At 44.1% G+C, this 24,736-nt stretch overlaps 1 protein-coding gene and 1 long non-coding RNA gene across 4 annotated transcripts in view; one reads left to right on the top strand and one right to left on the bottom strand.

Moving 5' to 3' along the window:
- fbxw7 (F-box and WD repeat domain containing 7) overlaps positions 1-24,736 on the bottom strand; it is a 72,050-nt gene that overhangs the window by 7,852 nt on the left and 39,462 nt on the right. For 2 of the 3 annotated variants that reach the window (XM_086119587.1, XM_086119589.1), the window contains 6 exons: positions 10,548-10,630; positions 8,488-8,629; positions 3,767-3,901; positions 2,741-2,864; positions 2,513-2,649; positions 1,395-1,508 (listed from right to left, as the gene is read on the bottom strand). In XM_086119587.1, the coding sequence (XP_085975713.1) occupies positions 1,395-1,508; positions 2,513-2,649; positions 2,741-2,864; positions 3,767-3,901; positions 8,488-8,629; positions 10,548-10,630 (735 nt within the window). Of the gene's footprint in view, positions 1-1,394; positions 1,509-2,512; positions 2,650-2,740; positions 2,865-3,766; positions 3,902-8,487; positions 8,630-10,547; positions 10,631-15,610; positions 15,759-24,736 lie in introns of those variants that run through there. The other variant, XM_086119588.1, reaches the window with a different exon arrangement.
- Positions 15,665-16,384, top strand: LOC147199864 (uncharacterized). The gene is made up of 2 exons (XR_015101790.1): positions 15,665-15,780; positions 15,850-16,384. It is a non-coding gene; the product is annotated as an uncharacterized LOC147199864 (long non-coding RNA).

Raw genomic sequence — 24,736 nt, 5'->3', positions numbered from 1 at the left:
CATTTCAACTGGCCAGATGACCCGATATATTGGTTCAAGTGGATAAAATGGCACGATCGAGCACTTAAACAGCCCGTGACACACTGCGAAGAAATGCTGACTGTGTGGAAGGCGGTACATGCAGATGGTGCTAATCCCAATGTATCTTTTACGCTGCACTTTTATTGGCACGGACAGGCAATTTGAGCCAAAATGGTCGGCTGGGTTTAATTCCACTCCCTCTCTTTCTCATTCCTGTTGAAGCCGGACGTGAGCTACAGGTCCAGCAGTGGGGAAATTCGCAGCACATCATTGAAACCGCCTCATAGTTTTGCCAATAAACACGCAAGGAAGACGTACGTCAGTATGCAATGATAAAGACGACCGAGGATTGTTATTTAAAGCTCCGTAACAACGGCGGCGCTGCGGTAATTTACAACAAATTCCTCACATTCCATTTCTGCAGTGCTTTTTTCCTTTTGTCAGCGCCGCACAATGCTGTGCAACAGCAACATCAGATAGCACTGTGGCGAAATAAAGCCGTTATTGGGATCGATTTTGTAATGTGCCCGCCCCCTCACACAAAACTGGGGTGGTGACAGGAGTATGGCCTGACTCATCATGGTTTTTCAATCAAATGAGTGAAAGTCATTCAAAGTGTCGAGGTTCTTACAGTTGACTTCAGTGCACCTGCCTTGGGAACAACTCACGTTCAACGCCTGAGACATCAATCATCCTGAAATTGATTGTCGATCAGCTAGGGGTGCAGTTCCCCTTTCAACTAACGTCAGCCGGGATTAGCTTGTACAGGTTGAGTGTTACGGAAAATAAGTGCACGTGTCATTGATTCAAATATCTGACTTTTTGCTGCTAGCGAAGGGACATCTTTGCTCAAGTGTTCAACCATAATCACTTGACGACGGACTGTCCACCAGTCCCACCGTCGGCAGGAGTAGGTTTATCCTGAGGTAGGATAAATCCAGAGTGTAACCCCATAGCGGTCACAGAAATAACTAGAAGATGACTGATGAAATACATGAAAACGAACCAATGAATATCAGGCATTCCTTTTGAATTGTGGTTCAACAGAAATGCCTTACGAAAATTTGTGAAAAAGGCCTCGGACAAAAAATGTTGGTGCCACCCAAAGACGGATTGTAAATTTGACCACGTGGGCACGTTCAACCAAGTTGTCTTCTAATTAGCATCGCAGGTGTTTTCAAATGTGTAATCAGTCAGTCTGCCTATTTTAAGTGTGTACCTCATTAAACGCAGACCAGAGGAAGCGAAGGAGATCGTTGGGACAGAGCTAACAATTTTGCCCATGTGCCGAAATGGACAGTCGAATGCTAATTATTCAGTTGTAAATCTTTCGCCATTCTCATCCGTCTTTTGTACACAAACACAAGACCTACCTTTCCCGTGATAGCCGACCAGACTTTGAGCGTGTTGTCGTCGGAGCCGCTGACGATGCGGTTGCCGCAGAACTGGAGGCAGGTGATCACGTGGTCGTCGTGACCTTTCAGCACCTGAGTGGAGAGAGAGAGAGGCCAATAGCTTTTACAACTTCAAAGAACCATCTTAAAATGTCAGGAAGCGCCGCAGGTGTTGTAGCCGGCACCGCATGCCGTGACCGGTCACGTCATCTTTCAAGTCGACAGGTGGGTTGTGGCTACGACCGCACGCTCAGCCCAGCGCAGGCATTTGAGGTCCCCCTCTACTCCAATTAGTGTCTAATATCTGCTGCCGGATGAATACACTTAACGGAGTAAGAGTTTGTCAGTGAGAAGTTCCGGGCCTGTTAATTTTCTGCAAGATAAAAAAGCTCATTAATTTGACGCAAAATGCCAGCTTGGAGTAACTGAGTTATCAATCCGGTTAGTCTCCCCCCAGTGGAGCTCATCAGGGAAGTGTTTTCCGGCCATGAGTTTTCATCTATATTTGAATACTTTGGTCAAGATTGGAGGACTCTCTCCTCAAAGTTAAGTGTCACCCTCAGTGAGGTCCATTCCTTTTCTACGAGATGTAAATTTAGCAATTTAAAGGATTGGTGAAAATGAAATCGCTATCGTCTGGTGATTTGAGATCGCCTCAGGGGCCATTTCTTTTCTGCCAGACTTATATGGAGGAAAATAAAAATGAAAATGCTCCCTTGGGGGGGGGGGGACTCGAGGTCCCCGCTCCTCCAGTTCTTGTCAATCTTGTGGTGCCAGATGTGTGCAGTTCGAAGGAGCTTATCAGGGAACAAATCAAAGTCAGTTCGTCCATCTTGCGGGAGGTTCTAAACGCCTGCTGTCTGGGGCCGTTTCGTCACTGTCACCTGATTGGCCGACAGCGACGCGGCTGCATAGGCCCATATCCTGGCTTTGCGCGAGGCGGCCGTCGCAGAGGTTGTAAAAACACAGGTTTGTACAATAAACATAATAGTGTTTTACGACAACGGTGGAGTTGCTCATGGAAATGGCTGAGGTCCACTCACTTTTTCAAAGATTTACCTTTGATCAGTGGGTGGGGAGAAAAAAAAAAAAGCTACCTTGGGTGATTTAAGATCCCCTCTCCTCCAGTTAGTGTCTATTCTGTGCTGCCTGATGTAGGCACTCTTCCAGGGGCTGTGAGTGAACCCGGGCTTGACGATTTTCCTCTTCTTGATGGGTAAAGGCTCATCGATGCCTAGTGGCGGAGAAGTGCGAAGTACAAGTTGACTTTTTCATTCTATAAAACTTGAAAGTGACATGGTTGCTACACAGGATGAAGCAGTCACCTTCTTCCCGGCATTTTTCCCTCCACAGCAAGTTGTCCTCGGCCAGAATGCGCCAGTAGCGACACGTCTGGGCGGCTTGGAGGAGATCCTTGGGCTCCAGAAACGACAGCACGTACAACGCCAGCTGTGGGAACGGCGAGAAAGAAAGTGAGAAAGGCGCAATCGAGGTAAAAAAAAGGCACCTAAAGCCAAGAATGTGCTGTACGAACATGAGTGAATAAGGATGATGACATGGACCGAAAGGATAATAGCTTCATTGCAGGTCTTCATGGAAAATCCGGAGACCAGCGCGAAGCATCGCGTGACAAATTCAGCATGTGGTCAACAGATCCCAAGGCTAATTTGCCAGCGCCAGTTTCAACGACAACGAGAAGATGTATTTTCACGCTGCAACAAAACATCTTAGGGCAGCCCGGGTGACAGCCATATTTCTTTCCATTGCATTTTCATGAATAATTTGTAATAATTTACCTTTGTAATGTATTTTTTCCACCGCAAATTTCTCCGTATTTTTGCAAATGTTTCAGCTGGAGCTCAGAGAATAAACCAATTTTGTCTTCATATTAAAAAACAAATAAATAAATAATAAAAAAATCATTTACAAATTTGTATCGTGAATAGTTATTGCTGTTAACATCCAACAACATCCCAGAACAAAGCACAACTTTTCGGGCCGTATATTTTGCAAAGGAACACGGAATAGCAACAACAACAACAAAAAAAGCCCATCATCTCGGACTGAACTCAGTGTTAAGTGGGCTTTTTACATCCTTGATCAGGTAGAGCGAATTTACAATGGGGTGCGTGCTGCTTAACACGCATCTCGAGTCCTCTTTGAGCCACCGTGACTGTCGCGAGGCAGCCCCGCGGTCGGATTAGAGCTAGCGACATGTCAGGTGTTTCCATTCAAGAGCTTGACGTCTGACACAAAGAGGTAAAAGAGAACGCATGCGCGCGCGCGTGTGTGTGTGTGTGAGAAGCAAAATGGTGAAATGAAGTGGAGGAGCGCTTCTATTTTCCCCTCACCTCTTTGGGCAGCAGGGAGATGAAGTCGCGCTGGAACTGCGGCTCGATGACCTGCATCATATGCTTGACCTGCGTCGGCTCGCAGATGTCAATCAACTCGTCCAGCGCCAGCAGCTTCTCAGGGCCGGACCAGCTCTGCAAAAAAGAAAAAAAAAATATGCATTGAAAAGCAGCTTGGATATGGTCTCCATGGAAACAGCTTTTAAGCAATTATGCAGTGCAGAGAAAGGTTTCCATTTTTTTAAAGTAGGTGTACTTAAAATGAGTGACTTTGAACTGTTTCAGTTGTTTTGGCTTAATCTCTCGTGCCAGTGCAGCACGGCTAATTTATTCCTGTTCTAATTTAGTATTACCATGTCAAGTAATGTAATTATCTGCATGTTTAGCATTGCCGATTAGTTTGAAAGTGTTTCGGTTTCTCCGTCCTACGCGCAGAAGGATCATCAAAGAGGGAAAGACGGGAACCATATAAGGATCTGATATGACGTATTTTTGTCCAGATATTTTTCCTGACTAGTTATAATTACCATTTGGTAATAATGATTCATTTCTTCCTTCCCCCACCCCCCTGTCATATTTAGTATGCGCAGCTGTATTTATAGAGCACTTTAAATTTCCCCAGTGTGGGACAAATAAAGGATATCTGTTGTTCGTCTATGTGTGCCCTGCGATTGGCTGGCAAACCTGTTCAGGGTGTCCCACGCCTACTGCCCGAAGACGGCTGGAATAGGCTCCAGCACCCCCGCGACCCTGGTGAGGATTAAGCGGTTCGAAAAATGGATAGATGGATGAAACAATTCTAGTCTTCATAATTCTGCACCCACCCCCAAAACTTTTCTTAAATTTGCATTATTTTTGCCCAACTTTTGGGGGGGAAACAGATATGTATTTTAGTTGTCTATCATTGACTGATTTTGTTTCTTTTTCACCAATGCTGTATGGGTTTTGTTTTGTGTTATCCGTAATAGTTCTGCAAGCATTCTAATTGCCAACTTTTGAAAGATGTATTTTCAGTTTTGTCTCTGGTCGACACGTACAAGAGCAGCCAAGGCGGCGCAGTAAGTTGAAACACCACCCGCATACGAACGGTGCCACCCGTTGCATACCAAAACGAGTCGATGGGCCGCGTGGAAGTCATTTGGGTGCTTATGTAAGCTTGTCGTCGAGGCACCTTGCGGACGTGCCGTGCCGCCTTGCGTTTGGCGTTTGGAAGACTAAACGACTCCCGACGTGTCCTACGAAGCGGCGGCAGAGTTAGCTGCAGGCACGTCGCCTATTTCAGGCTGCAAACATGCAAAGCGGAACGCCGCAAGCCGGACTTGTGACACTGGAAAAGCAGACAAAACTGACAAAGATTACTCTCAGCGGAATGTATGTAAGTGCAATATTTATCTGAAGTAGTGCAAATGCTTCCGTTTTTTGGCTCAAATTGGAAAAAGAGTAAAAAAAAAAGGGGGGGGGGATTATCCAGTGCCATATTGGTGATGAGTATTTTTTTTTCCCTTTTGACTTTTGTCAAATATTTTGTATTGTTTTCAGATATATTCCAGTGACTCCAAGACATGAATGCACCGCTTGAAAATTTAGATGTGAAATACTGCAACAATGTGCTATGACACTGACTTTGTAGTTCACTTGTCTATTTTTTGGCATCTTCCTGTACTTTATTTTGCTTCGAATAAGCCTCCTGAGGTAACGTGTTGAGAATTAGAACTTTTGCTGTTTTACTGATCATTTCAAGCAAACGTTGTCAAACACATTTCACCTTTTTTTTTTTTTTGGTCAATCCGGTTTGTATTTTTCCCCAAAATTTTTTGTTCCAAAAATATATCTATTTTTTGTTCAATATTGAGAATTTTCGTTTACATTTTGAATTGCTTTCTGGTATTTTTGATATTCGTCTAATATTTTCCTCAAAATATATTTGTCAGATCTTATATTTCTCATCTGTTTTGTTTCATAATTGTGCATTTTTTGGGTCTCATATTTTTGTTTCATATTTTGTCGTGTTTTCAGATTTTTTGTTTGCCCCAATAGTTTGTGTTTTTCATCCATTTTTAAAAATATTTGGGCTAATTTCCACACAATATTGCATTTTTGTATTTGTTGGATGAAAACTACATCTTAGCAACGGATCCAGTATTTGCATTATTTCATCTCCTATTTTTGTACTTGTGGGTCTGGGGAATCTTTCTCTCTAGACTGAAAGAGAAGAAATAAAACCCGAGGTGGACACTGGACTGATTTTCAATTTTGTGCGCCAGCTCATTCTATGTGAGGAGAATTTGCACCAATTGCATTCACGTGTCCATTGGCGTCCTCTCCGTACGCTTGGTTACGTCGCATGCCAAGCACACATTTCCAGCACAACATCGTCCTTCCAGCAAGCGTTTGCAACGTGGTCTGAGGTTTATCAAATTCCCTCGCTCGTGATCTTGAGTGTTTCCCCTCCGCTCGAGTGTTTCCTCAGCCTCCCGCCATTAGCTGATCAAAACGTTTGTTCTCACCACAGAGGAACTGTGACATCCAGCAAAACACTCTGATGTCACTCAGCCGTCCTTGGGTTATTTATGGAGCTTTACAACATTTTCAGGAACTCCCCTAACCAGCGTGTCTGGCCATGAGCTGGGCTGTTATTTCGGAGTCATTTTCTAGTAGGCTGTGGATAAAACGGTCACACGAACGCAACACGAAGAGAGAAAAGTGGCGCTTTGGGACACATTTCTGCGGTCAAACACAATATAGTGCCGTGAGTCATGTAAAGTTTGCGTCATGTTCAAAACAGAAAGGAAATAAGACTTTATAGCGACGAACCATGAATCCGATTCGAAACAACATCACAATGTAGTAGGGTGCAATTTTTCAAATCACAAAGGCGTAAGTAATTTAGGGGGATAAATAAACAACCAAACTTCTGTCTGTGTCTTGTTAACCACTCAACCTTGGCAGACATCTGTGGTATTCTTCGGTACTCGTGTCATGCTGTCGCTTTCTCTTTCTCCCCCCTCCAAAAGCGCGACGGGCCGCGACGGGAGCGCGGAATGTACAGAATGTTCGTTTGGCTTTGAGCCGCCTGTACAATCACGAAGCTGTCATTTTGAAAAGATGGTAAAACTGGCCCGAGGACTCGTCTTGGAAACACACACAAACACACACACGCGGGTGTGACTGCGAGTCAGCCGGAACGAGCAGCTTCGACTGTCATCTGTCATCACTCGGACATGAGCATGTTTGCGGTGACGTCTTATTTCCAAGAGAGTCAATTAAAACCAGTCCATGCTTCCAACTCGTTACGAGAAAAAAAAAAAAAAAAAAGGCCCCCGCTGTAAAATGTGCAATGTGGGCAAGACAATGTGTTAACCGATTGTTTGGAAGCCATTCAATAGTTGGCTGCAACTGGCAGAACCGCAGTTGAGTCAGTCGACTAGGTTGCCATCTGAGGAAGAACAACGTGACCTGGGTGGGGGTTTTTCAGTTTCAACTTCCTGGTTTTGATGTTCAACTACCCCCCCGCCCCCCACCCCAAATTGACAGTGGCGAGAATGCACACGGTCGTGAGGATTCAGTTCCGAGTTTGGGTCGCTACATGTTAGAAAACAGGCAAAAATGTTGATGCTGTATCAAATTAAAAGCCAATATTTTATTTTGAGTCAGCACAAACATCGTTTGTCCAAATTCATGGAGGACCACAGATATTGGATATTTATTATGGAGAAGCTGAAAATCACATTAGCACAAAAAAAGTAAACAAATCGATGATAAAAATAATAAATTGACCAGTAATCGCACCTCTAGTCAACATTTTTTTTAAAAGGACTGTAAAAAAAAGCACTGAAAAAAGATGGAAATGGAATGAAAATCGGAATACTGACATTAAATAAAACAACTTTTTTTTTCTCAAGTCTGTATTGTAGTGGTTCTTTTAGCCTGAGCTAACATAGCCTGTCAATTTCAACTTCCCGGTTTTCCCATTGAACTCTCTTCTCTTCCCTTTCAACTTGATTGAAGTGTTTCAAGGGTAAAAATGTCACCGTTGGGCACGGCACCTCCACGACAGGCCAAACGTCACCACGCAAGATGTTACCGCTCTTGAAAGTACAAACAATTTGAATGCAAAAACCAGAAAGTAAAAAAAAAAAAACCAAACAAAGAAAAAACCGACTCAGTGCATCAGTGTAATCGTACGATCTGCCTCTCACAGAGAGAAACCTGCAAACAGACTGCCTTAATTATCCACGGATTAGCATCTTATCCTCGGCCCCGTTAATAACAAGCTCCAAAAAATATATATATAATAAATTATTCCGACGCATCCATACGCCCGACATTAGATAGCATCTGTTCAACTTTTTAACACCGACAACATGTCGTCCCTTCATCTGCTTTTAGCCTCCCCGACAGCTCGGGCTAATTCCAATTGCACGCTACAGTGCCTTCCGCTGATGTGCAGGCACGGCTGGGACGGCGGCAACAATTATCGCGCAGGAGCGAGAGCGAACATGGATTGATTATTACCCCGACCCGTGGTTTTCCCTGCAGATAAAATTTGGAGGTGGCTACTGATATTATTTGAAGTCGGAGGCCATTTATTCGCCACGGTGACGGGGGGTGGCCCCGTAGAATTGGAAACATTTGCAAGTCGCCCCCGACGGCGTCAAAGAACACGAGCCAAATGGCGGCTTTTCTTTTTGCACAAACGGAATTGGAAAAATTCCACCTACCTGAAACGTCCGGAGCCATTCCTGGAGCCCCGCGGGTGGCTGGATGGAGGTGATGCGCCGCCTCTGCTGGCCCTGGCCGTTGGCCGCCCGGATGTGGCCGAACGTGGTGGGCGTGGACGGGCACGGCACGATTCCCGTCGGGCTGGAACGAGCAAAAAACGCTTACTGGGAAACATTCAAGCGGAATATGAAATATTCATGAAAGCGATTATTCAGAAAGGTCACCGCCGTCATTTGTAAGTCGAAGGCTAAAACCGCAGCAAATTAGCTTCATTATCGTCATGAGGACTTTGCAGCGACTCCGAGTTAGCTTCGTATGGTCTGAAATGGCAATTTAAACGGCCGCTCAACGTCAGGAACACTCGAAGGGGATCGAACGCTCCCTTTTAGTGCATTCACCACTGCAATGCAAGCGTCACAATGATTCCTCATGGGTGCTAGCTTTGATTTTTCTTGGGTTTTGATTTAATTCAACCAAAAAGACGGCCCAGCTCGTCACAGCGTCAAAGGTCTGGCTAGCGTTCTGCTTTTTCTTTGGCTTTTTGGGGTGAGCTTTGTACCAAAACAAGACCTGAGTCCCCAAAAAATGTTTACTTTGTTTTTGTATCCTTCTCGTACCGTGTTTTGCACACCCTGCTGTGAAAACACGAATGCAGAAGAAATTCCCGGTGTGCGGGAAACAGAGTACAGCGCAGGGGTGGGGGCCAGAGTCAGTTTCATTATTGATTCATATTTAATGGGCCAGGATGGCGATATGCTGCTGGTTACACATCCACATTTACACTTAAGTGGCTGTTGTGCGCGTCCGTGTATTTTTAAGTGGGCAACATGTGCATCAACTATTCATGGGAAACATCGGCGATGGCTGGCGGGAAAGCGTCATTCTGTTTGAACATCTCCGCTTTGCTTCCCTTTCACAGCCTTTTATATGTTTTGCGGCGAAAACTAGCGCCTGTTAAATATTTCATTTCTTTTGATGCAGGAAAGAATGAAAGGAATGTGAAATTTGGTGGAAGCTCACGTTGGACACTTGAAGGAGCTTGGCCCGGATATTGACAACTGACTTTTCTGTCTTTGGCTTTTGTGGTGACACTTATTCGAAAAAAAGATCGGAGTCCAATTAGCTTCAAATAACGTTTTCTGTCTTTTACTTTTTTTGTTGGCTTTTGGGGCAAAACGTATTCCCCTAAATCAGGGGTGTCAAACTAATTTTTGTCGCGGGCCACATTTTCGTGACTGTTTCCACTTGGAGGGCCGTTATGACTGAAACCATACAAAGAAGTCAAAAATAACTTAAGTTCCTATCATGAGGGGTTTGGTCACAAGAAAACGCTTAGAATATCTCTCTTATTTATTACATATGAGAATTTAACATTTTGGTAGCCATTTTAGAAAGGATCTTGGAAGTTTGATCATGCATTGAACACTTAGATGACCACCCACTCGACGGCCGAGGACAAAAACGTCGAAATGCCGCGTCTGAGGTGTTGTCATGCGGTGCCCTTCAAACCAAGAATAATAGATTTTGATGGCGGCGCGGGCACCCGCAGCGGCTCCTCTCTCTCCTGTGGTTGAGGAATGAAATTTCATCTCTGCTGTATGTTGCACATGCAGCACATTTGACAATAAAGTTGGCTTGAACTTGAATGTTTGATCTGCTTTCGCGGGCCACATAAAATGATGCGGCGGGACAGATCTGTGCCCCAGGGCCTTCTGTTTGACACCTGTGCCCTAACTCTTTTTGAACATTTTACATTCATAAATGCTTAAAAAACTAATACTTAACAAAATAAGTAACAGTATTTAGTCAGGGATTCTGTTGCGTACCACAAGTGGAGCCCACGTACGACTAATGTTCGTCCTACCACACGTTCGACAAGATTTGACGTCAAAGACGACCTTTTTTTTTTTTAGCCTTTTCTGCAACAATTTGAGTGCTTCCACACAAAACCAGAGCTCAACTAGCGCAAAAAAGTAAAGTAAAAAAGTACAGTATATAAGTCTTTTGCTTTCATTTATGGCTTCTATTTTTTTCCTCTTTGTGTGTGGATGAAGCTCACCTTGGATACTCGGGACCTTTGCAGGGCTTTTTTCCTGAAGGGAAAGATCGGACCTCGGGGCCATGGTCCAACTTTCTCTTCATCTAAGGAGAAAAACAAGATATAAGGAGACTGCTCGACACCCTTAACAGGAATTAAGCCTTTGTGGAAGAGAGAACAGCGAAAACACAATGGGAAGACTATTTGATTGGAATACTTTTTGCTTTCAACTCCAACAAAAGCAGAATTCTCAAGGCGGGTAAAAAGCAGGTCGTGCAGTCACACCCCCCCCCCCCCCCTCCCCGCCCCGAACGTGGTGCAGAATTGCCTCAGACGTTGTTAGCATTGTGTCTGCAACTTGGCATCTTAAAATCTGCTAGCGTCACATGCAGGCTAATGCCGAGACCAAGAATAGAGGATCAATAGATGAACCAATGTGCTGGATACAAAGCTAATGAGATCCAAACGCAGGAGGAGCGGCAACAATCGTGCCATTAAGGTACTCACGGAAAAAAAACAAAAACTATTTCCCAGAGAGGAGGCAGCACAATGGCATAATCGGCATGTTCGCTGCGCCACGTTCGCCGCGTGTTGGCGGAGCAGACGCCATCTGACGGCTGGCCAAGGGAAACTGGGTAAAGCCCAGATTGGTCGCCAGTCTATCACAGGGCACTTCTAGACAAGCATTTAAACTCCCATCTGCACAGTCTTGAATGAACCTAACACAGGTGTTGACGTGTCCTACTTCGACCTCTGAAACATACGGTTAGCTAGCAAGCTATGCCTACAACCCCAAAGAAAATAAACATATCAGAAGTTTTTATGTGTTTTGTGCCACGTGCATGTATGTGCGGCGTATATAAAACGACAGCGACAAAACAAAGGTGATGTCATGGCTAACAACACTTAAGTGTGGCCAAGAGGATTTTTTTTAGATTCTCTTTAGCCACATCGGCTAAGAGGTTTCATGACCTGGCGCCATCCCTGAATGTTGATTTATATCCTACTGGTAAGGTTCCCGGACAGAAGAAAAAAAAGTTTGAGAACCGCCGTTGCAACTCATTATTTTGCACCTGCATAGAAATGAATGACATAACATGGTCACGAATGAAACAAACACTAAATTTGCCTGTGAGGAAAATCTGTGAGGTCTGTTTGAAATAAAACGGCATTGCCCCCCACCCCCGTTGCCTTTTCTGTTGTGTGAAAAAAAAAACTGACAGCGAAAAGCAGCATATTTGATGCCGCACTGTCTGGATCTGCAGAGGCTTGATAACACGTCTCTCCTCCAGATTGGTCATTTAGTTTGTCAGTCTCTATAATTTGGCCGGTTTTAGTGCTTTTTTTTTCTTCTTCACAATCCCAAGGGGGGAATTTGGGTTTTAATTAGAACTCAAACCCTTAAAATACAGCCAAGAACGTCGGCTATCAGTGACTGCGCCCATTCTTGCCTGCATCAAAAACAGGCAACAGAATCAACGCGCTCAAAGCGACGGATGGGAGGAGAAGCACGTGGACATGACTAGCACGCTAATGCGCCACCGTCGCCACCCAACGTCCCCCCCCCTCCAGGACTTCAAGTCTGTGATCTAAAGCACAATTGATGATTTCCTCCTCCCGCTCGCATGCGAAACGGCACTTTGAGAGCGCCTCCAAAGCCGCGCGTTATTCATTTAGGGGTAACCTTTTGACAACAAACATGGCGACAGCGGAGGAAAGGATTAAGAATGTCGAAAGCGAAGAAGGCAATGTGGCGAGTGTCGGCGGCCCGCGTGCTTAAAAACCTCAAGGTGTGTCCACGGTGAGGGGTTTCCCCCATTGGCATTCCAATGAGAACCACTTTTAGTGTTTCCAGTGATTTTAACATTGCCCCCCCATGGGTTTCTAGGGGCGCTGTAATGTTCGTGTCTTATCGATGCGCCACCAAGAGGGGCAGAAACACAGACGATGCCTGTATGTATCTGTATGCAATTTACAACATAAACCTGGACATTGAGTGCGTTTTCGTGTGATGTTTGGTTGGTGCTCGAAAACGATCAGCTCATTAACTTTTTGGTTCGAAGGAAGAAGACACGGCGGATGGACAACGCCACAGAATCCATCAAATTAAATCTTAGTGTGTTAGTAACTTCCCTGGCTTTGAAACAAAGAGAACATTTTTTTTTCCTTCAAGTGTGAGAAAAAAAATGTCATTATTAATACATGATCTTGATCTGTAGTAATAAAATTATGAATGTAAAAATGAAGGAACTAATCAGGTTTGATCTTAAATGCTTTTTGTTATCTTTACAAAACGTTGCTTTGTGGTTGCCATTTTTGTCTGTTCACCAACAGCTGAAAACATTTTTTTTTTTGGTTTGAAATTTTGCTGCAGACATTGATCAACTTAAAAACAACAAATGCCAGATTAATGACGTCATAACATTAGTGCTACATTTGAAAAGATCGTACAGTCTGGCTATTTTTTTTTTAAGGCTAACTACTTGCCAATGTCCTACAACCCGCTGGATTTTCCAGCTTGGCAAACTGTCGAGAAAATCAGCTCTATTACGAACATCTGATCTGCTTCCTGTTTACATTTTTTGCAACCAACATTAAAAGAAAAGAGCACAGTCATTTGGTTTGTTGTGACGCAATTTGGTTGGCGAGACCAGGAAATGGAGCGGGGAAAGCCAGCTATGGGTGTGAAAGCAGTCAGAAATGATGTTGATGTCATATCTGTGTGTGTGTGTGTGTGCGTGCGTGCAGGGTTAGAGGTTATTTGCGTTGGTAAAGATCAAGTTGGCATGAGCCAACCACCAAGTTGTGATCTCATTGCAATGGCAGTTCAGTCGCCAAGGAGATTCAGGGCGTGTGTGTGTTTAAAAAAAATAAACGTGTGTGTGTGTGTGTGTGTGTAAGGGAAGATCACAGAAAATTAAGGCGTGGAAAAGAAAACGCGGAAACATGGAACAAGCCTCTTCTTGTGTGTGAAGATGAGAGCGAGAAGGGAATGTGGACTAATAAGCATTTCCGCCTGCCTTTTTTTCACCGTATCCGGCATGCCAGATGGACGCAGGGGAAACTTGACGGTATTTTCATATGCTTGGACTGAAGTGCAAAATCCTGCAGCATTTCAAACGCCCAAAAGCTTCAGCAGCTAACTTGTCCATCTTTTTTTTTCTTACATTAAGAAGACAGTGTTACCTCAACTTCCTCATCAGCGTCCCAAATTACACATTTTACAAGTTTTAGGATTAAACAAAACAAACAAAAAAGTAAAAACAAAAACTTACAACTGTGCTTTTTCAAATCATGATGTCTATTTTCCTTTCTTGAGCAGTGTGCGGGTTACCAGCGAGTGAACATTTCTTTGCTAGCTTAATGCTAACGGGTGAGTCTCTCGAGACAGACGGACAAAACTTGCATCGGTATTTGCGGTCATTATAAACAGGTGATATTTGAAATAGAATGAATCATCAATAGAGAAAGAACATAATACGCCTATATACTGTATATTATATTTCTAAATATATACTGTACATTCTTCATGCTCTGCAAAGATGACAATTACTGCTACTTGATTGCGACTGCTTTGCCAAAGGGAGGGTGAATACATTTACATCAATGTCCATTGATTAAAAGCAAAAAATGTTGCACAAAATGTTAATTCTTCACTTTGACTTTTTTTTTTTTTTTTTAAATAATGTTTTTAATACAGACAAGCTGGCACAGTGACCCATTCTCCCAGGTCCGAGCCTGGGGCAAATGCTTCGTGTCATGAGAGCAGTGAGGAGTAGTCTCAGTGAGACACTCCGACGGGCAACGGATCACATACACGCGAGACAACCGCTGCTGCTGCTGCTTAACAACCAATGTTGTTCGGTTTCCAGCCACTTCTATACAAGTCAGCTATTACAAATTCAAGGGAAAAGAAAAAAGTAGCATTGGTTTCAAACAAATGATGGTTCGGGATGGTTTCAAACTGACACGAGAGAATGCAAAGTGAATTTCAAGGCACAATTGGAAACAAAGCAAAAAGCAGAGTTCGGTATCTGTGCGGCTCAACAAAATCAGGTTATTTCATCAAAATCCGTGACTTCTCCTCCACTAAATATGACTTGAAGGAGTCAAGTCCATATTGACAGGCATATGGACTGTCTTTTATGATCAAAATATTTTGAAACCAAACGGTTAAATGGTAACTAGAACGATAACACTATTTCAGGCCGTTTATAATTACCAGAAGGCGTCGGAACTGTCTCATTACAATTAATTTTAGAAATCAAATGATCGTCGGCGGTTTGGCTCATTTGGGTCGTCGGTATGTTAAAATGTAGACAATTACATTAAGATGTCTGAAGAAATATCGCAATGTCACAGTGGCATTTTTTAGCTTTATGTCTTTTTTTGAAGGATTATGAAGGTCTTCATGCTAGAAAAATCACATTAAAAAGCACCACTGTTATGATGTGGATTAAACTGACCCCTAATTTTTTCCTCGAATCTATACAAAAATTAGCGATTCCAAACTTTCTTTTTCTTCTTTTTTATGCTGTAGTTGTAATTTAACCTGCAGATCTACTGTAAAAAAAAATTCGTGAAAAAAATACTCAATTTGATTTCGTGTGGGCTTTTCAAAATAAACTTTCATTACAACATCTCAGCATCCAGTTACTGTGTCCGCAAATCGACTCCGGAACGGGCCCACCTTTTGCCCTCCACCCACCAGTTGCGAAACCCGAGAATATCGCTGCTTAGCACGTTGCGTCAAATCGATGACTAAGTCCGCGCGCATTTTCGCCATTTAAAAAAATAATAAATAAAAAGCATCCACTCGAATACCGTAGCCGCCACCCGTCCGCGGCATGAAACCAATGTGTGCTATTCGCGAGGCGAGAACTCCAAATCGGCGTGTTGACTATCCAAATAAATGCAAGAGCGGGGCCTCGCTGGGCTGCTGAAGCTCTGCACCACGCCGCTCAGTCCTCCGCAGTGACCGAGCAATCTGACCCACGAGTGGCGCGTCATTAAAAAAAAAAACGCTCGAAATAATAATAATAATAATAATAATAAAAAAACAGCGAGGCGACGCAGCGACTCACTTTGTAGAAAATCATCTTCAAAGTGCCGTAGAACCCCATGGTGCTGTTTTTTTTTTGGGGAGCCGGCTGGTGCTTCCTTCCTGCTCAGTGACGCTGGCCGGAGTGTAGCGGTGTTTCTGCGGGGGCGGTGGCGGGGCTGTGACGGCGTGAGGCCGGCGGCCGACTCGCAGGTAGATCCGACGCCGCCTCGGCTGTGAACATGCTCGGGCAAGTCACCCTCTCGCCCGCGTCGCTTTCAGGAGTACAAAATCCCCCCCGAGCGATGGCATCGAATTCAACCGGAGGAGGGGAAAACTCTCGAAGATGAGCTCCACTCGGACGCCGGGAAACGAAACGAGACTGGCGTCCGTGTCGACGACGCGATGCGGCGGTGGACCGGAGGCTCGCGCACCGCCGTGCAGGGGAGTGAACACCGAAGGAGGGGAGGAGGAGCGGAAAGTAGCGAGCAGGCGGCACAGAGAGCGAGTGTGAGTCCTCGTCTTCCTCTGCGCACGCTGCAAAAACACGACTCCTCCGCATGGGTCGTATTAGAGCCTCCCCAGTGGAGAGGAATGGTGCAGTCCGGCGTTCAGCGCCCTCTCGCAGGATTTGCACGCGTTCCGGATTGGAGGACGGACTCCTATACCTGGACCACCACTTGTTGCGCAAGCAACCGATGCACGTACCACGCCCTAAAAACTGCCCTCCCTTCCCCAAACATTGCTGTGTTTACGGAGGAAACGGTGGGGGAAAAGATCATGTTGAAAGAGCACGTGAAGTAAATATGAGCAACTGGCAGCTTGGAGGTCATTCATTGTTTGTTTTTTTTTTAAAGAAAAAAATTACTCGTCGGTCCTAAATTGTAACAAAAGTGTTGATCACAAGATGACAATCGTCTTACAAGATTGGACTTCATGAGAGAAGCTTGATTGTCGAGGAAATGGTGTCTTTCCAGTGAAAGAGGAAGCAGATTATATGTTGACAAAATGTTAACACAAACCTATCTGCCCAGTTTGCTTGGAGACGGTGGCGGCCATGAAAAGTTGCCGCGACAACACGAATCTCAAAATTACCGTACACGGTATTATTATAAAATAAAATTATATAAATTATAATAATTTCCACACGATCCGTTGACAGTTCGTTTGACGTGCATGAGGCGCAAGAGAGCCCTTTCGCATAGTTTTTTCCCCCCACAGCATGAAGTAATTTTTCTGTTTGCTTCTTAGCCTTTGTAATTGAGGAATGGCATTAAAATAAATTAAAACACAATTCGGTACATCGGTTCGATTTAAAAAAAAAACGGACATTTTCTGTCCTCATTTTAAATTTTCATTTTGTCATACATCTGGTTAGGAAGCACGCGTTCCGATGCTGCCAAAAAAAACGAAAAAAGTTTTTTTTCCCTTTCTTTTTTGCATTTTCCAGGCAGTCATCAGCTTTTCCAGAGTACTTGTACTTAAGTGCAGTGCCATGCCTATATTTGTTCAAGACTGCATCTCTTTGCATTTGGATCAGATGTTTGTGCACCAAGAAGAGTCAACAATGGGCAAACTTCCACAATGCATCGGATGACTCCCTGAAACACGGCAGAAACGAGCTCGCGCTGCAGACGAGATGGCGGAAAGTGTCCTAATCTATCAGCGCAGTTCGTCTTGGTGGCACCTGCTTATTTGCACACAAATTCAAACGGGCCAATATTAGCCTTTGGCTGTGGCAGGTGACAGTCGACTGATGCTTGACTACGTAACGTGCCAGATGGCTTTGTCGCTCTGACTACCGACAGTTAAAAAGAAGTTTTGGACATGAAGGGTTCATTGATGGAGTTTTTCCTTTTCTTTTTGTGTTTTTGAAATGTTCACAATTTTTGTAATCTGCGTCTTAAAACACTTTTTTTCCCTTTTATGCGTTTTGACTGAGCATGAGACTCAGATTATTTTGGCGTTTTATAGTATTTTTGCTGTAGGTGACATTTTTTGTTGTTGTTATTGAATGACTGCTTTTGACTCCATGCGCGCCACTTTGTACGCAGCGATTTTAACACTTTCATGCACCAATAATGATAACCGGTAACCCGATGACAGGATAAGCCGTCCACTGTCGTGACCGCTGTACCTGAAAGGGTTAAAGTGGTCTACAAATAAGAATTGACCATTTTTACTCGTTAGAAACATGCTTGAGCAGTGCGACAAAGATTTTTTTTCTTCTAATTTCCGGAACGCCACGTTTCAGCCGAAACAATGTCGCGTTCAGAGATTTGCGTGACAAAAGACGGAATCTGTAATAGTTGGTAGCTCAGTTTTTCATTCCGTTTCATGATGTAGTAGGTATCGAATCCCACGTCTTTACTACGCACGTAAACATTGAGGCGCAAGTGATGCACCTCCGCTGAACAAGCGAAACGACATTTGTCCCTGGACTCTACTCGATACAAAATGGCTCCAAATTGGAGTGTCCAAATGACTGCCGATAATTGCTAACGCTGACCTCTGCCCGCCTATTTATTTTCCCCGCGGTCCACTGATGTCACACGGGAGATAGCGGTGGCTCTCGCCTTCATTTCCTTTTTGACCCGACCCCTTCAAACATCAGTGCGGCGGTCGCGTGGGTGGCTGCGCGAGATGTTAATTCAACTCCACGCAGACGATGCTCCATTATCCTTCGCCCGTTGCCATGATTCATCATTTCCTTATTCATCAAACAACCCCCCCCCCCTTCCTCCTCCTCCTCCCGCTTTGCATCTGCCATGCTTGGAATGAGGCTCACACTTCAGCTTGTTTTATTATTAGGGACCTATTCAAAGGAGGGGACCACCCCCCACCCCCCACACCCGAAAGAGGACAACCGCACAATGACGAGCTCCGGTTGAGTGACGCGTCGCTGCCCGAGAGGTATTCCGGCCTCAAGTTCACCGCCCGGCCTTAAACATTAGCTGAAGAGAGGTCCATTCTTCACGCCGAGTTGGAAGGTTTCCCACCGGCACAATTTAGGACGGCAAGAAGTGCTGCCGTCTCTCGCTCGACAGCTGTTTTGGAAAATCATTCAAGATGTTTTGAAATATCATTCACTCCCTGCGTCACTAAAAGAGTATTTTAGATTTTTTTTTTTTGAAGCGGCATCCAGAAAGAAACGACATCTTGATATCACAGCAATGCTCTTTGCTTCAAATTCAAAGCATGCAGCATGAAAAAGAAAGGGGTACTATTTCCGCAGTAGATTTTTGCACTTTTTTTGTTATTGCGGTCAAATGTCGATTTGTCAAAAGACCTGAAGGTGCTCCTTGGAGGTGGGGCCTGCGAGGGAGACCACCGTGAATCTGCGTTGTTTTGTGTTAACAGTGCTGACTTCACATTTGACGAGGTGACATTTATAGTGATAGTAGCCATAACCGGTTCATTTTTTACACGTGACAATGGCGTTATGTCATTTTTAGTAGATGTCTCATTGCGTTAGGTGACGTTGCCATGAAATTAAAGGGATCCAAAAGTATCTCCTCATTTCCCCAAAATATTTCTACCTCCTCCCACATGGCTCCTCTGTCAATATAAAATGATAAAATGAGTCACTACATGTGGACCACATCTAATTTCTATGGGAGTTTTGGCAAATTGTTTTTTGGCAAACAGCAATGTTTCCCAGCCTTTCTGAGTCAAGGCATACTTAAAATCTTATAGCCCATGAAACGCAAATGTCCCAATGACACATGCGCACACACACACACACACACACACACACACACAAATGACGATCTCTATGTACAATTGTGTTCAAAATAACAGTAGCCCAACTTGATGAACCTTATCAATCTCCGTTTTTGGTAGAAATTCTATTACCGCGTGGCAAACAATTAACCAGTAGGTGTAGTCGAGTCATGTGGATTCTTGTTTGGCATAATCATATGTTCTACATTTTACGCCGTCGCTGCAGTATCATTAAAGCACTTTTTTTTAGCGACACTTGGCTTTTTTGGGGAGCGTAAGCGACCCACAGACAGGTCAAATATTTGAAGCCGGGTGTCGTTAGCTGTCGTCGGAGCGATTCAGGCGCGCACAGAACGGCTTTGAAAGAGCTGGGTGCATCAGACAAGACGGCGGTGCGAAAAGGCCACCTCGTCGCCCAACCTTTACACAGCGCATCGGAATGCCTGGCATGCAGGAGAGGCCGCGCTGTGGCCTTTCAATGGGCCGGCCTCTCCTTTGTCGCTCTCCTTCTGGCCCTTTTGTAAAGCCTTAACCACCCCATCCATCTACCCCCCGCCCCCAATACTTGAACTACTGCAAATCAAAACCTAAATCGCACCGGTCACACCTTCATAAACCCAGCAAAGCAAGTTGGGTGATCCTTTCATGCAGCAGAGGTTATGTGGAAACGCTCATTAACAGAGCAGCAAGGTCGGACGGCTTCTGGGAAATTACAAATGCTAACGTTTTAGCTTTAACACACACAGCCTGCAGCTAATCCTCGGATATTAGGTACTCCCAAAAGGATAGTGTTCATGTTTTAGGAATAAATCTGACTTTATTAACCCTTCAGGCGTCCTCTAAATCTATTTTAAGGACATCTGAGGACATTCACATGCAAATATACAAACTCATTTCTCTCAAAAGTTTCACCTTCCCCAAAGACTACTGTAATAGGAATTTTATCTTCCATTTGAAATAGTTGATTGTTGGGGGGGGGGGGGGAACTTCACCCTTAAAATCCAAGCAAAATGTGTTGGGATGAACCACAAAAAATAAAAATGAAAAAATACAATTCATCGGAATCAGCCATCTTTGTTGTTTACATTTGCCTGAAACGCTTTGAGGTCGCAGGTGGTACAATCCGAGTAGGATAAATCTGATTTCCCACCGCCCATGAATGCAGCATAAGGCCAATTTAAGAGTCCAAAATGAACCTAACATGCATGCCTGCGTACATGCGTGGAAAGGTCTTGTGAAGTAGGACTCCAAAGAAACATTTCTATTTTGGCCAACGTCAGACGCAACAGGTATGGCATACGAACACACAAAGTGCATGTTTTGTTGTTATTAGTTTATTCGATAGGTTTGGTTGTAAGCGAAAGCAAAAGGCGATCATACATTTTGACGGCTTCAAAGTCATAACGACCCTCCAAGGGGAAACCACAACTTACAATGTAGCCCGGGACAAAAATTTGTGCAACGCCGCTGTTTTAGACCATTAAAAAGGTAAGCATGCTCCGCCCCTCCAAAAAAAATCCAAAATTCAAATACCGTATTTTCCGCACTAAAAGGTACACCTAAAAGCTTTCCATTTTCTTAAAAGCTCACAGCGCGCCTTAAAATCCGATGCGCCTTGTGTACGGTTATTACGGTAATGTGTCGACCCCAAAATGGCTCCTTGCTCGAGACATGCTGACAACGCAGAGTTCAAACTTAAGGCGATCGGTTTCGCAGTTGAACACGGAAATAGAGCAGCGGCAAGAGAGTTCAACTTTAACGAGTCAAAGTTATAACTTGCTGTTGGTTCAGTGAATTGTGTCGCTGCTTTATTTAAATATGTTTTACTGATATCTGATCGTTCTGTTGGCGTTTCCTTGAGCATAGCTCCATCTCGTGGATGCATTGTAGATTGCGCCTTATAATGCGGTGCGCCCAATGTATGAAAAAAAAAAAAGACAAAATAGGCCATTCATTGGAGGTGCGCCTCATAATCCAGTGCGCCTTTTAGTGTGGAAAATATGGTACTGTAGTATCCGTGTGTTGGATGACTCCCACATCCAACATACGGATACAAGTGCGCCACAAAGCTGCGGGTATGTGGCGCACTTGTAAGTCCAGGTACTCATGCACGCCAAAATGTTCCTCCATGTTTAATCCCGTTTCGATGAGAGACTTTTTTTTTTTGCAGGTGGTTGCGGTTTGAGCCGTTCACAACCCATTGTGGTAATTAAGAGAGGCGGAAGTTATGGAAATGCATCTATGATGCGCCCGGTGATTCCTGGCTGGGTCATCAACATTTACACAGGCATGCATAAACCCTCTTTAATCATCACAAATTACACGTTGCTGCGCCTGCTGGCTGTTGACTTTGAAAATGATGATCCAAAAACCATTTGAGGGGGGGAAAAAAAAAATTCAGAATGTTCTGACAGTCTTGCCTTGACCTCCAGTTCAATCTCGCTAGCTTTGAAGAGTTTCACAGAACGTATTTTTTAAGACCAAAAGACACACGTCTGTGAATGCTGTTGTGCGACTCCGATGAGGAATCCGCTTGACTGATGTTGCGCTGACGCGTTACATCGAGGAAAGGCGGACGTAACTGAGGACAGCACGCGGACGTTTAAGTGGGAAGGGGTGGACATAATTTGAAGGTCTTCATCGTAAAATACTGCCCCCAAATTTGTGAAATTAATGAATCCAAGCCGAATAAGGTAATGAGGCATTGAGCACGGTTTGGGAAATATAACGAGCGTTTGACAGCGCGGCGACGCAAATGGATCCGAGTGAAGAGGGCGGGTGACCTATGTTGATGCCCAATCCAATTCCAGCCAGTGAAGGATCCGTTTGATCTCGTTTAGATGTGTCCACCCGGCGCGCTTGTATAGCAAAAGGTTCTTGTCGAAAAGTGCCCCCCGTTTGAGATTAGCGCTATCTCTGATGGGCCACCTGCAAAGCGGCTGATAGCAAACCCAGCCTGACTTGACTTGAAATGACACAATTTGGCCACCAGAGACTGCACAGGTGGAAGGAGGAGATGGCAAGTCAAGCAAGGTGGAAAATTGGAATATCTTCGTCAGACATCTTCTTTTTGGAGGGGATGAAGTAAAATGATGCAACGTGCCGCAAGTATCACAAAGACGATAAATGGCAATGATGCAAGAGCGACAAACGCGTTTGGGAGAATACGCTGAAACGATTTGACTATAGCGATGGTGATTGCGGCTGTCTGATGAGAAAGCTTGGATTTAGATGAGATTTGTTTTAACAATGGTAAGAGACAGGAAGTGTGACTTGTTCGTGCGAGGGCCTCGCGTTTCATCCGTAAACGGCCTCAAGCTAGCGGATGTCACAGCTCGCAATGTTTTGGAAAGACATCCAAATTGTGAACTCATTTTTCACGGTAACACTTTATCAGCGCAGCAGAAAAACCAAATTGGCGGAACGATTCCAACTGGTGCACTTTCTTTCATAGAAAGATGACAATGGGCTGCTCTTTAAAAAAAGACAACATAGGGATGCTGCACTTTCCTTAAAAAAAAAAAAAACAACAACAACAACAACAAAAACCAAAAACACTCTTGGACCTCTAACTTGTCAACGAGTTTGAACTGAACCACAACGTTAAAGCTGAGGTATGTATAGAAGTACTGAAACCTTTTTTGTTAATTAAAACTAATAAGCTATATATGAAAAAACAATAATAAAATGATAGTACTCAAAAAAACGTTTATAAAGATAAACTATAACCATAGCTAAAATGTCCTTTTGGGGTTTTCTTTTGTTTTAATTTCATACAGAAGCTTTCGGGTAATTTGAAAAAGTATTTATTTCTGTACTGGATGAATGTACTGAAGAAGTAAGTTCAAAAAGTTGTTTTGGAATTACTTGATTACGCGGGATTAAAAAAACAAAAGTCTAAATAAAATAAAAAACGAAATACAAATGAAAAATGAACCATTACAGCCCAGTTGCAGACAAATTACTGACACTGAAAGGAAATATTTCCATCTAAAACTGTTTTGCAAGTTACATGGTTGTCATGTCGATCAGCCGGTACAGAAAGGAGGTGACAAACAATTTGTACTACAACAGCACAGATACCCTTTTAAGAAAAAATAAATCAGAGCCCATTTTTGAGCTTGCGTTTGCGATAAAAAAAAAAAAGAGTATAGCTTACACTGCAAAACAAACACAAAAAAAGTGGAAACCGCTGGATGCGGCGCTTTTTGTGAGGCTTCGTTGCAATCTTTCCATCCTCAATCGTGTTTGTGACGCAAACTGTGTTCCTACAGCCGCGAACGCCTACGCGCTAAGAGTACACATCAGGCATCGTCTTCCTACCTCGTATCGAAAACAAACACGAGGTCGGACCTACGGCGGGCCAGTTTGAATAGAGCTCGTAGGAGGTGCTGTTCATTCAATTGTTAGCTCAGACGGCACAAACAATAGAAGAATGCACACAGTTTAATAATGCACCACCAACTCCCAGGCATGGGCGAATTTCTCATGGCCTTTTGCTCACCAGACTTAGTTTAGTTCTGGATAAGAGTAAAAACAAAGCCAGTTCACACTTTGAAGAAGGGGGAAGAAGAAGAAGGAAAAAAAAACCCTCAACAATGTAAATGTGCAGTTATCGTCCCTGACCGCCATGACACTTAATCTCAGTGCACCGCAGTTTGGGAATCCATGGGCTAAAGCAAGCTAAGCAGGATTTATGGAGCGGCTGCATCACCGAGGCAGCAGATGGCACGGAAAAAAGGGGAAACGTGCCCTTCTATTTCAATGATGCAGTCTCAAAAGCATTCAGAGTTTGCCTTTAAATCAGGGGCGGGCAGACACATGCGTTTATCTTGGTAGGACCCCAGGAAATGGCCATATTAAACCCAAAATGGCTACTTCAAAACAAAATGGCAGACTTACGTTGTCTTTACAGGTATGGCTTTTTGAGACTTAAGTGTATAAGGCCGACAGGGACCTGGTGCAAGCTTGCCCGTATTTGGAAGCGCTTGAGGAAAAAGCCAGGAAGTACCGGTGTGGCTTTTTCTGTTGGTTGGTCGCTTGCTGCTAGCACTCTGAAGTCATTCCGGCAGCCCTTCTCCTATTGGATGCGCCTTCTGATACGTTGGCGCTGCACCCTAATATATATATATTTTTTAATTCAAGGGTGCATTATGCACAATCATTGCCGGCTCTGTCCTCATAACACAGACACAATGAATGGACTCGTAGGCAGCATGCTGCACTTTTATAAGCGCTTTGTGAAAATGTCTTAAGCGTTTCCCGTTTAAAATTTTAAAAAATCCCGCAATTTAGCATCAACTGGTTGAAATTTGGTAGCAACTCGGCAAAATCTCTCGAAAAGCTTCTTCGAAGGACCCCAGTAGATGGCCGAAATGATCCAATAATTGCCAATTGAAACAAAATGGCAGACTTCCTGCAGCTTTTCAAGCATGGCTTCCTGACA

Source organism: Hippocampus guttulatus, chromosome 9 (assembly GCF_054856545.1).
Source record: "Hippocampus guttulatus isolate MCC_2025c chromosome 9, RoL_Hgut_1.0, whole genome shotgun sequence".
NCBI classification, from domain to species: Eukaryota; Metazoa; Chordata; class Actinopteri; order Syngnathiformes; family Syngnathidae; genus Hippocampus; species Hippocampus guttulatus.
The sequence above is the reverse complement of the archived record's forward strand: the minus strand, read 5'-3'. Positions and strand labels throughout refer to the sequence as shown.